Source organism: Pseudopodoces humilis, chromosome 3 (genome assembly GCF_049639895.1).
Source record: "Pseudopodoces humilis isolate 2021_Gansu_Grassland_sample_001 chromosome 3, ASM4963989v1, whole genome shotgun sequence".
NCBI lineage: Eukaryota > Metazoa > Chordata > Aves > Passeriformes > Paridae > Pseudopodoces > Pseudopodoces humilis.
The window spans coordinates 11,249,579-11,263,369 of NC_142202.1; the positions used below are offsets into that span (position 1 = coordinate 11,249,579).

At 51.6% G+C, this 13,791-nt stretch overlaps 1 protein-coding gene and 1 pseudogene across 2 annotated transcripts; one reads left to right on the forward strand and one right to left on the reverse strand.

The window, feature by feature from the left end:
• Window positions 1-2,834, forward strand: LOC102107996 (transmembrane protein 121 pseudogene; annotated as a pseudogene). The gene is made up of 2 exons (XR_015772192.1): window positions 1-135; window positions 1,341-2,834. The product of XR_015772192.1 is annotated as a transmembrane protein 121 pseudogene (transcript).
• A 1,261-nt stretch (window positions 2,835-4,095) lies between these two features.
• RRP36 (ribosomal RNA processing 36) lies at window positions 4,096-13,661 on the reverse strand. Its single transcript, XM_005532999.3, has 8 exons — window positions 13,355-13,661; window positions 10,142-10,280; window positions 6,761-6,827; window positions 5,891-5,995; window positions 5,694-5,768; window positions 5,477-5,594; window positions 4,530-5,263; window positions 4,096-4,432 (listed from the first exon to the last, which is right to left on the reverse strand). Exons 1-7 carry the CDS (start codon window positions 13,521-13,523, stop codon window positions 5,124-5,126), a joined length of 813 nt encoding a protein of 270 aa, XP_005533056.2. The 5' UTR covers window positions 13,524-13,661; the 3' UTR covers window positions 4,096-4,432; window positions 4,530-5,123.
• Between the last annotated feature and the right edge of the window lie 130 nt (window positions 13,662-13,791).

A 13,791-nucleotide genomic window follows, 5' to 3' on the forward strand; every position in this document is an offset into this window, starting at 1 on the left:
CCTCCCCCTGAGAGGCACCTGTGTCTGACAGGTTCAGGCTTCGCTGCCTCCCGCAACGTGCCAGGATGCTGCTGGGCCCAGGGATGCACGACTGCGCCGGACGCCTGCTCCCTCAGCCAAAAAGCAGGAGTTCAGGTAGCTTGTGCCCACGGCCCTGTGCCATCAGTTTCAGCACCAGGAGCATCCATGTGCAGGGGTGACCATTAACTGTGCGGCCTCCATTCTGCTCCCAAGCATTTGCTCCGTGGTCAAGTGCCACCCGCACGCTGCCCCCTGGATGAGCAGGATGGTGTCCCAGGGCCCCTGCGCAGCCCAGGCGTGGCAGAGGCGGGCTCTGCGTGGGCAGCCCTCGTGAAGCACTGTGCCACACAGTCATCAGCCTAGTTTCATCCTCCATTTCATCCGGGGGGCTGGCTCCCCTCCAGAGCAGCTGCCAAGTTGTGCTTGGTGAGGCCCCGGCTCTGTCCTCCCTCCTTGCCGCTGAAGGCAGCTGCCTGCAGCTGTGCTTGGTCAGGGGGAGGGAGTCTGACAGCCCTGGTGCTGTACAAGGCAGGCAGGGTGCTTTTGGGGACAGTGCTTTGCTCTGCCCCAGCCCAGAAATGCTGAGCATCCCACAGAAATTCAGAGCCTGCTGCAGAGTAACTTGTGTCCTGGAGCTGTGGGCTCATGCTGCTTTTCCTTGCTTTCAGTTTATGGTGTTGGGATAGGGTGGGCATTGGCAAATAGCTCTAGGCAAAGCTTCTGGGGGATGTGAACCTAAAGGAAGCTGAATACTGGGCCAATTTTTTCCCTCCCACCCCACAAGGCTAAAAAAGCCAGGCTTCATCTTGTGCTGTACATGAAAATAAGGAGACTAAAAAGAGCAGTCCTGGATAATAGCATTTAAGGCCTTCTTGGGTTAAACACATAAGTCTAGTCTTAACATGCCTTGTGGGGAAAAATACAAGCAGTACCACTGGCTGGGAAATGCTATGGAAAATAAGGCATGTACCCTTCATGGTGGCAGAGGCTAGTCAGTGTGATGAGCTACCAGAAGAGGAAGTGGGATCCCAAGTACTTGAAGTGTCTCAGGTGTCCAGCCTGCTCCACCATGTGCTTCCTAAGAGCTGGGTTTCAGCCAGCACATGCCACCAGGATGTCCTGATCGGTCTCAGGAGCTCTTTGGCTAGAAATTTACAGGTTTGGAACAAGCCAGGCGCATAGGATGGGAGAAATCTATGAATGGCTCCCTCCCTTCTTTCAGCCATCCATAGCTGGTGAGGAGTGGGTGGCAGAAGGGGGCCCAAGGGCGGGGATAGGAAATCTTAGCAACTCCCTGATGACCCTGTTCCTCTGTGCAGGATGGTTCCCCCACCACCTGTCAGCAAGCCCCATGTGTGCCTCTCCACTGTGCTCATCATGACCAGCCTCGTCCTCATGGATGCCTACCTGGTGGAGCAGAGCCAGGGCTCCAGGAAGCTGGGCATCTGTGTCATGGTGGCAGTGGGTGACATATGCTTCCTGCTGGTCCTCCGCTATGTGGCTATCTGGGTTGGGGCAGAGGTAAAGACAGCTAAGCGAGGATATGCCATGATCCTCTGGTTCCTGTATGTCTTCGTTCTGGAGATCAAAGTCTACTTTGTATACCAGAATTATAAAGCTGACCGGAAAAGCTTGGATCTCATAGCCCGCAAAGCGTTGACCTTGCTGCTCTCCATCTGCATCCCAGCTCTCTACGTGTTGTTGGTGGCCACAGAGCACATGGAGTACGTCAGAACGTTCAAGAAGAAGGAAGATCTCCGCAACCGCCTTTTCTGGGTCATTGTGGACATGCTGGATGTGCTGGACATCCAGGCCAACCTGTGGGAGCCTCAGAAGAAAGGGCTGCCACTCTGGGCCGAGGGCATCATGTTCTTCTACTGCTACATCTTGCTCCTGGTCCTGCCGTGCGTGTCCCTGTGCGAGATCAGCATGCAGGGGATCGGCATCGTGCCGCACCGGATGATGCTGTACCCCATGCTGAGCATGCTCACCGTCAACATCACCACCATCTTCATCCGAGGCAGCAACATGCTCTTCTTCAGGGATGCCCGGGTCTCCAGCATCTTCATGGGCAAGAACATGCTGGCCATTGGGATGAAGGTCTGTATGTTTGTGCAGTACCAGCGGCATCAGCACCACACGCCCCCGGGGCCGGACCCGCAGCACAGCACCCCAGCCCAGCCGCCCACGGGGCTGCGCAAGGCCCGGGACCAACCTGCCTGCCCCGAGGAGCTGGCCCAGGACAACACGTGACGAGCCAGCAGGAGCTACAGCCTGGGCATCCCCACGCCTGGCTGTACCTACAGACCCGAGGCAGGCTGCCTAGCTCCCTGCCTGGACAGAGGGGAACGACCCTGCTCCCTCCTCCTCTGGGTAAAACGGCTCAGGGCCCTGAGGGGTGCATGGCGAGGGCCCCCACAGCAGCCTCTGTGGAACCTCTGCACCCCACCTCGTAAAACAGCAGAGCAGGGGAGGAGGCCGGGGCTGCCTGCCATGAGCTGTGTCTGGGTGAGGTCAGGCAGCCCCACCCTGTGCCAGGCTCCCTACTAGTGCTCCCCGTGCAGCACTGCTCTCTGGCCAGCCAGGGTGCCACACAGGGACACAGCAGGTCACCCACTTTTCTGCTGTGGTTGGCCATGGCTTCAGTGTGGTCCTTGGCAGCAGCCTGCTCCCCACTGTGTGAGCCGAGGTCCCCATGCAGGGGGAGCAAGGCCTGGGCCTCCCCCTGCTGTCACCCCTCTCAGCCAGCTGCAGGCCTGGGGGGACCCAAAAAGGGGTGACTGTCCTTTTTTCGTATCTCCCTCTTTGCAATAAAAGACCTGAGCCCTGCAGCCTTTTCATGTCTGTGTCCCTGCCAGCAGGCAGATCACCCCCCACTCCTATGGGGGCCTTGTGTGACTGGCTGTCTGTTCAGCTGCAGAGCACATGGAGAGGCTCACTCAGTGACCTGGGGAGAGCATCCCAGGCCACTGGGTCTGAAGCCATTCCTCCTGGCCCACAGGTCCTGTGAACCTCTGGTGGGCTCCGAGGGTGTCACTGACCAAGTGCGTGTGGCAGCGTTGTCAGCCACCACCGCCCGTGCAACCAGCACAGTCACATCCACTGGGACCAGTCATGCCCAGGGACACCCACAGCAAGTCCCCACTCTCCACCTGGAGGGACACCAGTGCAGGTCTGCCCTACATCTTAGAAACAAGGAAAATAAGCCAGCTGCTTGAGGCTGGGAGGCTGCTGGAAAGAGCAGCTTCACAGCAGAAAGCAGCTCTCTGGAGATGTTGGAAGCATCTGCTTCCCTTGGAGCTGGTGCTTCCATGCTGTCTCCTGCCCAAAACCCAGAGGCAGCTCAGTCCTGGCAGAGCTGGGCAATGCCCCAGGGCTTGTCCTGCTGAGGGTGCTGGGCCCAGAAGCTGGCAGGCACATGGGCCACAGGCTCACTGCTTACCACCACTGTGCTGAGCAGAAGCAGGTGACATCCCAGCGAGGATGTCCTCCTTGCAGGCAGGCACAGGCCTCAGCAGGAAGACCTTTAGCTCCAGAGGGGCAGGAGGGGAAACCAGGACCACTTTGGGGATGCATCAGCCTTGCACCTGCTGCACCAGACCTACAAGCAGCAGGGGATGGGGACACAGGGACTCAGGAATGCTGAGAAGTGTCCCATGACTCCTCAGAGAGGTCCTGGCAGCAGGTCTCTGGCCAAACTGGCACATCCCATGTCTACTGTGTCCGCCAGTTCCACTAATTACTCTCACCAGAGCAGAACTTGCATCACCCACAGGAACTACAGTGGAGACAAGTGGTTCAGCAACACCCTCAGGCCAGCTGACCTGCTCCTTGCTGCATGTTTTGCTCCCAGCAAGGCCTGTCCCCAGACCCCAAACACCTGTGGTCACTCACCCAGCACACTCTGACCTGTCACACTGGGGTCATCTGAGCCATCCCTTTGTAAGCACAGCCATGTCACACAGGAGCAAAATGGAACAAGGAGAAGCAAGAGGGCTGGTAGGATACTGGGAGAGAGGCATTGGCTCCCCTAAGGTCAAACACTTTTGACTGTAACAGCACTGATCGTAGGAATAAAGGAAAATAGGTACTTTATTTCATACAGGATCAGTTTCCTAGGAGCACTGATAACTCTGGAGATAACACTGAGAAACCAAGCTGCTCTGAAGGAGAGATCCCAAGCAGCAATACCTGAGCAGTCACAGCATGACCCGTGTATGAGGAAGGCCAGCCACACCTAGATCTGCATCACCAGGAGCAGCCCACATGGAGTGGAGTGATCCTCTCACCTTCAGTCATCTCTTCTGAGACTACATCCAGATACTGATCCATGCTGAGCCACCAAAACTTAGCTGTTTGTTGTCTGGGCTGACTCCAGCTGAGTATGTGAAAGCTGTCAGAGGCTGGAGAACTGTAGGAATGGTTGAGGAAACAGGATTCATTCACCCTTAGGAAGAAAAGACTTTGGGGAGATCTTACAGCACCCCTTTCCCACCCCCCCCTCACACCTGTGACAGAGCTGCTGAGAAGACAGAGCCAGGCACTTCAGTGAGAACAAGACAATGATCATAGACTAAAACCAGGCAAGTTTCCTGGATGAGGGAACAAAAAGTTCAATCTTGAGAACCTGAAGCAGTAGAGCAGAGGCCAAGAGAGGTGAAGGCATCTGGACATTACCAGATCCCACCAAAGCAGCCCTGGGCAACCTGAAGTCAGGGTTGCTGCTCTGAGCAGGCGTTGTCCCACATCCTTTTCTGCCTCAGTGGAAGTCTGAAAGAACCTGGAGTAGAGCCAGCAGTGCAGGGCAGGGCTCACACTTTCCTTGCTAGAGTTAGAAATGAGCAGGTGCAAGGGCAAAGACAGCTGTCATCACCATCAGCATCTGCACGACACACTTGTCACCACCCAGGCATGATCTAAAACACAAGAACACACTTCAGCTACAAAAACCCCATTATTTCCTTCAGTTCAGCCCCTGCTCTGCTGCCTTACAGCATCACTCTACAGTGGAAGGGCAGATCCTGGGAAGAGGGATAACCATCCTCCAAGCCTTGCCAAGGCAGAACGAGCCAGTTCCAGACAACAGCATGACTGTCCAACAGTCACAAGTTCTTCTGTGAGGGCAGATGGCGCTTGTCTTTGATGGCATTCCTCTTCCTCTTCTTGTTCAGGAAGCTCTCCAGCTTCCCACTCCTCTTCAGCTCTGCATACTTCTCAGCTAGTTCCAATTTCCGCTTCTCAGCTGCAGAGGAGAGGGATATGAAACTTAAACTGAAGCCCAAAACACCTCTACAGAGCAGCCCTTCCTCACCTCTCCCTCCCTGGTCCAGGCTTAGCTTGTCCCTTGAGTACCAGCACTAGAAGAATCCCCCCACAGCTCTGTGGAAGTGCCTGAATTCCTGCCAGCAGTACGCCCTCTCGATCCTCCTGCAGCATGCTCACACCAAGTACTTACATTTCTTTAGGAAGAAGGGTTTCTTTCCCTGCTTAGCCAGTTCCCTCTGTTGTTTTTTCAAAGACAGCTCCCTCTCTCTCAACTTCTGCTGTTTTTTCTGTGCCTTTTCCTGCTGTGTCTGTACAAAAAGGATGGTCTGTGTCAGCATCGAGGCAGACCTCAAGTGACACATCCTCTTTCCCAGTGCCTCACAGAGGAGATGCTGCACTGAACTCACCATACGGTTCAGGAGCCGCTGAAGTTTCTCCTTCTCTTCCATGTTCCGGCATTTCTTCAGCTGCTTCTCAACCATCTGAAGAAGAGAGCAGAAAGCTGCATGACTGCCTGCCTGTCACCTCCACTGTGAAAAGCCTTTGAAGAAGTAGCCCCTGCCAAGAAAGGTTCTTCCAGGCAAGGACAGGCACAGAGCATCACCTCCTTCTCCTGCTTCTTGATGCTGTCCAGGAAGCTGTATGTCTTCATAAATATTTCAGGCTTATACTCTCCAGACAGGTCATCAAATCGAGGGTCTCTCTGGACCTGTCAGCAGGGAAGGCAAAGGCAAGAGCTGTAGCCAGTGTTACCCCATTAACAGCCTGCCTACTCTCCCTTCATGGCTCAGCCAATTTTTTTCCCCAGCACTGTTATGTTCCCACCACTGAAGTATCTGCAGTTGGCAAAGATGGAGTACGACGGTCAAGGTGGCATCCCCAAAGTCATGCCTGCATTGAGTTTACCACACAACAGACATCTCCATATGCCAGTCTGCCACCCAGGAATATCCAGGAATAGCAGCAGGAGTGCTGCTGTCGAACACCTGCAACTCCCAGACCAAGAGCTGGCTGAATGTGTTGTCAAGGTGATGGACTTGGGGAACTCAAACCTATCTAGATTTTCACACAGATTAACTGGGTCAGATCATGCAAAAAGGGAGGGACAAAAAGAGGTCTCTAACTGTGGGTATTACCATATTCCAATGATCCAGCAATGATAAGTCAAAAGTTACATTCAGACTGGAAAGCAGATGGACATCTGAACTTCTGGGATTAGTACTGAACAATGATCATGGTTTGCAGTGGAACTGTCATTGGTGGCAGTCATTGCACCTCTCACAAACTCTCAACCTGCAGCTGCTCCAACCCACCCATTGTTCTCTCCAGGGAAACAGTCACTGTCTGCACTCCCCAGTGGTCCAGCCCTGTCCTCCAGAAGTAGCCTGTGCCATCTGCAGTAGCCCCGTTCCCATGTGCATGCCCTGTCAGCAGAGCTAAGGGAAGTCATGAATTGGGGAGAGGCAGAACTCACCTTCTTCCTAACAGGGACAACTTGTCGCAGGAAAGGTACAGGCTTCTTAGCAGACATCTCCAATGGCCTGAAAACAAGAAAAATGTATTTAAGAGGAGCAGATGTCAGAAAGAAGCCCAAGCTAATATGTTGGGAGGTCATTTGGATCCTCAGAAGAACATCACTGGACAACAGACTCTCCCAGCTGAATCCTCACCATGATACCTATAGAAAGCAAGGAGGTGACTCAGTTAAAAGCCACAGAAGGCTACAACAACCAAATATATCAATGTGTGGTCAAAACAACCCTACATAGAACCTGGAACAGCTCCACTGTATCAAGTGAAAACCCACCACCTGCATCAATAAATGTGCTGCACTGATTATTCCTCTCATGGAGTCACAGAATGGCTGGGGGTGGAAGGAACCTTTCCTAAAGCAGAGTTACCTAGAGCAGATTGCACAAGATTGCATCCAGGTGGGTTCTAAATATCTCCAGAGAAGGAGACTCCACAACCTCACTGAGCAGCCTGTTCCATGTTCAGTTACCTTTCACAGTAAAGTGAAGTAGTAGTTTTTCCTCAAATTCAGGTGAAACTCCCTGTGTTTCAGTATTGTCCCTTGTCTTGGGTGCCACTGAAAAGAGCCTGGGCCCATCCTCTTGACACCTGTCCTTAACATATTTGCATTGATAAGGTCCCCTCTCAGTTGTCTCTGCTCCAGGCTAAACAGTCCCAACTCCTTCAGTCTGTTGTCATAGGAGAAATGATCCAGTCCCCAAATATTTTTAATTTTTTTTTATTTTTTTCCCCTCTACTGGACCCACCCTCTCCATGAGCTCTGTGTCTCTCTTGCCCTGAGGATGCCAGAGCTGGACACAGCACTCCAGACTGGCCTCACCAGGGCTGAGTAGAGGGGCAGGATCATCTCCCTGACCTGCTGCCAATGCAGTTCCCAATGCAGCCCAGGATCCCCTTGGCTTTCTTGTCCCCCAGGGCACTGCTGGCCCGTGGACAGCTCGGTGTCCACCAGCACCCCCAGGTCCTTCTCTGCAGAGCTGCTGGCCAGCAGGTCACCCCCAGCCTGTGCTGGTGCCTGGGGTTGTTCCTCCCTACGTGCAGGACCCTGCACCTGCCCTTGTTGAATTTCAGGAGGTTCTTTGCTGCCCAACCTGTCCAGGTCTCATGGAATGGCAGCAAACCCCTCTGTGTTCCAGCTACTCCTCCCAACTTTATGCTGTCAGCAAACATGCTGAGGGACACCCTACCCCTTCACCCAAGTCATTGAATTAGTTGAACAATAATGGACACAGTACTGACCCCCAAGGACACCACAAGTGACAGGGCTCCAACTGGACCCTGTGCCACTGATGATGACCCTCTGAGCTCTGCCATTCAGCCAGTTCTCAATCCACTTCACTGTCCATTCATCTAATCCATGCTTCCTGAGCTTGCCTAAGAGGATGTTAGGGGAGTCAGTGTTAAAAGCCTTGCTGAAGTCAGGGTACACAACATCCAGTGCTCTCCCCTCATCCACCCAGCCAGTCATGCCATCACAGAAGGCTACCAGATTGGTATGATTTCCCCTTGGTGAATCCATACAGACCTCTCCCAAGAAACTTCTTTTCTTCCACATGCTTAGAAGTGGCCTCCAGAAAGAAGCGCTCTACCACCTTTCCAGGACTGGTCTGTAGTTTTCCAAGTCCTCCCTTCTTGCCCTTTTTGAAGATTGGAATGACACTGGCTTCCCTCCAGACCTCAGGCATCTCTCCTGCTCTCCATGCCCTTTCACAGATGATAGAGAGTAGCTGAACAGTAAGACCTGACAGCTCCCTCAGGACTTGTCAATGTCCAAGCTGGAAATTTCTGTAGTCACAGAGAGAGGTCAATTCCACTGTGGCCAGGCTCAGTGAGGAAGCCCAGTTTATACCAGTAAAGAAAAAGTCAGGCCCCAGGAAAATGGGCTGCACAGCATATGGCACATGTCCTGAAAGAGACTCCACAATGAATCAGGACCATGAGGATCAATCACAGTGACAACAACAGTTAAGGGAAGAAGTTCTCCTTGCAACACAGGCCTTCACAGCTTGATGTTTCAGGCATATGAAGGGGCCAGGATAAAGTGGGTATTACTCTCCCCATATTACTTGGGTGCTGCATCCTGTGATTTGTCAGTACATCAGGCAAGTTGTCAGAAACAGGAGAAACCTGTGAACCACCTGCTGAGAGCACTCACACCCAGCCACAAGTGACACTGGGGCAGGAACACAACCCCATAGGCACAAATTTTCCAAATCCCTCTTAGGGCAGTGTTCAGTGTATTCTCACATCCGCTGAGGCTACCACCCTGCACAGTGCTCTGGAGTCACTGCTGAAGCCAGCTCAGTGCCAGAGGATTTTCCTGAAGCCCTTTCTTTAAGGAGCTCACTTCCATAACAAAAACATGAGAGAAAAAGCATGTGGGATTTACAGTAATACATCACTTAAAGGATTAGAGGAATTAAACAAAAGCAGAATTATGCAAACTGTGTGGCAGAAATAGAGACACTGTGAGAAGATGTTGCACTACACAAAATCCCCCAGAGTCCTGGGTAAAAAGTAAAGCAGAAACATTATCCTAATCAACTCTTTATGGCAAGAGAAATGTATATTGTGTTCTCTGCTAGTGCATTGAGCAGAGATTCAGAAATAATTTAGGGAGTGCCAGTGTAACAGAGGAAACTCATTCAAATCACTTGGGTGCCACTCTGAGGACTGAAAACTAGCTAAATACTGCAAATAAAGGGTAAGGGTATTGCTCTTACAAGTGAGGGCATGTGGAGAACTGTAAAAAGCAATGATAGCTTTTGTTCTGTTGAATACAGGAAAAAGTCTGTGATGGTGAGTACTGTAGAGAGGGGAAAAAGGAAAATGAACACAGATAGAATACAGATGAGACAGCAGCAGAAGGATGAATGGAATTCCAGAACAATTGTCTGTGACTGTAACTCCAGCCACTGAGTGCCAGGCAGAAGATACTGATAAACTGGAAGGGGTTTAGGAACCAGCAGGGCAACTATTTCAGGTCACAGTGGACACTGTCATAGAGCTGGAGAGGCACACCATGCCAAGGGTTACAAGTGCTTTAATACAGAGGATATAAAGGCATTGAGTGTCAATTTAACTGTCAAGTGACAGCTGGCTGCTGGGGACTTGAAGCAGACAGGATATTAAGAGCTCTGAAAACAGCACCAGACCATTCCCAAATGAAACACTAAAGTGACAGGCATTATTGTCCAGTACATTAAAGGAGATCTATGCCAGCTCCAAGGCAACACCACTGCTGTGAGGAGCTCCCAGTGTAATTTCTGGAATGCAGAGAGCACACACACACATTTTTCTGATTGCAAAAGAGCCTCTTTACCCCTTTTTGCCTTGTTGCTGCTTCAGTGTAGCTTTCGTAGGCTTTGCAGTTTTCTTCCCACCAGGCACCTTCTTACTCACTCTCATCCTTGCATCACTCTGCACCCGCAGGAGTTCCTCAAAAGACATGTCAGATTGATCTGGAAGAGAGCACAGGACACACCTGAACTGAACAGCTTCTCAAGGCACTTCTCGCCCCCAAACTCTACCAAGAGGGATGTCTCAGAGCTTGAGACAGTGACACGAGCATAGTGGTGCCATCCCTGTACAACTTCTGCACGGCAGAAAGAAACCACTGCATCTCTCAGCCTTCATTTCCTCTCCCATTGATTGCTTCAGTCTTTACCACTAGAATAGAGCAGCCTCCTCCTCTCCTCAGTGTCTTTGCTTCTCTCTCCACTCAACAGCACACACAAGACCAGTACAAAGTTTTTACCCGGTACAAAGAGCAGTACGAGCTCTACAGTGGGCACTGCGAATTCTGAAGGGTCACCTCTCAGTCCTGACTTTCCCACTTTAATGTTTCTTTAATATCCCTTAATGTCAGTCACCTTTAATGCTTCTTATAAGCAGAATGCAAAAATATTATCATCTCATTATTGCCATACTACTCTTTATTCTAGATCTGTACCTCTCAGCGTTCAGAACCAACAACTGAAAGCATTTCTTCAGTCAGCACTTGGATATGCTCATTCCACTCTCATGTAAGGGCAAGAAGGGGTTTGAACTGTGTCCCTTCTGGAAGGGAAAGCTTTGGCAAAATTGACTTAGGTGGCGTTTGCCTGCTCAGCACCTCTGAGCAATGACAGGCACATGGCCTTTCTGAGTCTTTGCAATACAAAACACCCCAACTGTGGCCCAGCAGCGACAATCACAGCCTGTATGTGATGCTTTGAATGCCAGGTGCCCCCCAAGCTGCTCTTGTAGCCCACTCACTCCCACACAAACACGAAACACTGCCCCATGAGCAAGGTTTGCATGTGATTTGCCAAATGCAGGAAGCAACATGAGGTCAGTCACACTGGCTCAGAGCATGGACTCATCCCAGGCACTTTCATCCTGGCAATAACCAAGACTTTCAGAAACTACTCTCATCATCCAGAAAACATAATGGGCACAGCCAAGATCTGCCTCAATAAATGTTTTCATTTTGCTTGTTCTCAATGCTCAGGAACTCTGCTCTGATGACGCTCATTAGTGCTCTGAGGTGGGATACGGGAACAGTGACTATCCAGTCTGCTGCACAAGGGACAAAGGAAATGTGAATACAGCATGATTTCATTGCACTGCTTCCCCTAAACACCCCCCCTTATCCAAATTCTGAACAAGGACAGTCAAAAGGACAAAGAAAGCATTAAAAGAAAGGAATAATGATGTGGAAGGTACTCTCAGCACTTGATGAAGACAAGGCACCATCACTTGTGCTCCCATATTTCATTTGGCTGCAATTCCAAAACAATACTATTTAAATAGCAAAGGCTCACAAGATGTCAATTAAAATGAGACAAAAACACCACATAAAAAGATGCTCCGTTTAGCAAAGGTACCAAAAGGAGATTTGGTATAAATCAGTCACAGCAAAGGCATGCAGTTTCCACAGATAAAGTATTTCAATACTGGTACAGGAGACCAAATCTGACTACCTGAAACCCAACAGGGAAAATTATTTCCACGCAGTAGTATCAGCCCACTAAATACATCCTACTGCCTATTTGTAGGAGACTGAATTAACCACTCACAGTGATAAAAACATCACTGGACACCACTATAAAAAAAGAAGTCTGTCTGGGGGCAGAAGTGAATGGTTCCAGCAGCCATTCACTGCTGGGCAGCAGATTTGGCAACTGTGTGTGAAAAGGTTCTGGTTAAAAAGGCAGGATTAGCTTATTTTCCTTGTTCCTTGCATTATTTCTTGAGGACTTAATTTCCCCATTTTTTTTCATTCCTTTTTTCCCTTAGAATATAACTTACCTGTTCTCTGCTGTCTCTGTAGTGCATTTAATTTTCCCTCCTGCCATTTTTCCCTTCATCCATTATTTTATGAATTGTTTCCTTCTTTTTGCACCTCTTGATAAGCTACTGTTACCTGCTGACAACAGGGGCATTTCCTGCTCTCAAGCACAGCCTCCTCGTGTTTCCTCTCCTCCCACAGACTCCTGTGACACATGGACACCTTATGCCTTCCTCAGCTGAACCTGCAGGGAGCTATACAACCTGCAGAGCACATCAGAGCATCCAGGATGCAAGAACAGATGGCCTAAAGAAATACCTGATATCTGCCCAGTTGTTCCCTGCTGAGACAAAATCAGTGCTGGACTCTAATATAACTCCTTCTGCTCCAGAAACAAGATCACAGAGTGCCCTGACAGATGGCAAAAGCAAAACTGCTGTCTCCATTCCTATCCAGCTGTGGGAAGGAAAGAGTGCCTGTCGGTGATCCTCTCTCTGAGCTTTGCTCACCATTTCCTCACCAGAGGAAAACAAAATGCCTACAACAGACGGTGGGGCGCCTTGCCCACCTGAATCCCACTGCCAAAAGCTCACCTCTAGAGACGTGCCTCCCCCACAGCCCCACACAGACACACCCTGGAGACCCTTTCACAAGGCAACCAGTGACTCCTCACACCTGTGACATGCTCTGTTGTGCCCTGCCATTAACCATGTCCACTCCCTCACAATATGGCTTTTGCTGTATTTTTCATGAGGTTCTCACTCTCACTTGGATCGTTCAAGGAAACCAAACTGTGTCCGCTGCTGTGGATGAGAACCCTCACCTCCCAAATCTCACCCCACACTATGCTCACAGCCACGAATTGCCTGTTTCTTCCATTCTCCTGTCCTGTGAGGGCCTCCCGAGCTCCTGCACATCTGAACTGGCACAGAGCAGTTCTCCCCGACACGTGCGACACCTTCCTAGCCTAGTGCGAGCTGTGTCCCGGCCCACGGCAGGAACTGTGATCTTTTAAGGTCCCTTCCAGCCCAAACCATTTTGTGGTTCTGTGACTGCACTGGGAAGGCGACTGGGGAGCAGAGGCCCCTACACGTGTTTGTTTCAGGGACCTCGGAGCCAGCTCCAGCGCAAACCCTGCTGGTGATCCTGAGCCGCTCAGCTGGGCAGGCGAGGGAGGGATGCGGGACCTGGAACACGAGGGGCACCGAGCCATCTGGCCATTTGGACCAAACGTGACACCTCGATCGCGCCGGGCCCCCTCACCTTTCCCGCCAGCCCCCGCCACGCTCCCGCCGTCGTCGCTGTCGTCGCTGCCACCAGAGCCCTCCTCGGCCGGCTCCAGCCTCCCGAGCCGCTGCTCTGCGGCCGCTTCTTCCTCGCTCTCCGTGGCGGCGGCGCCTGGTCCCCGTCCCCGCCCTCGTCCCGGCCCCATCGCCCCCGGGACCCGGCCCCGCGCTCCCGGAACCGCCCGCGCGCCACCGGCGGAACCGGAAACGGGGCACGCGCAGGCGGTCACGTGGGAGAGCGGCGTTTATTTATTTTCTTTTTTTTTTTTTAGCAAAAAATCGTACAGAAAGGCACTGGCGATACCCAGCTAAGTAGTCAATAAGTGTTTTAAGTGCAAGATCTGGACCTCTCTGCGCTGCTAGACTGAGTCGTCCTGATGCTGGAGTTACCGCAGCCTAAAGTTTCTGATACGA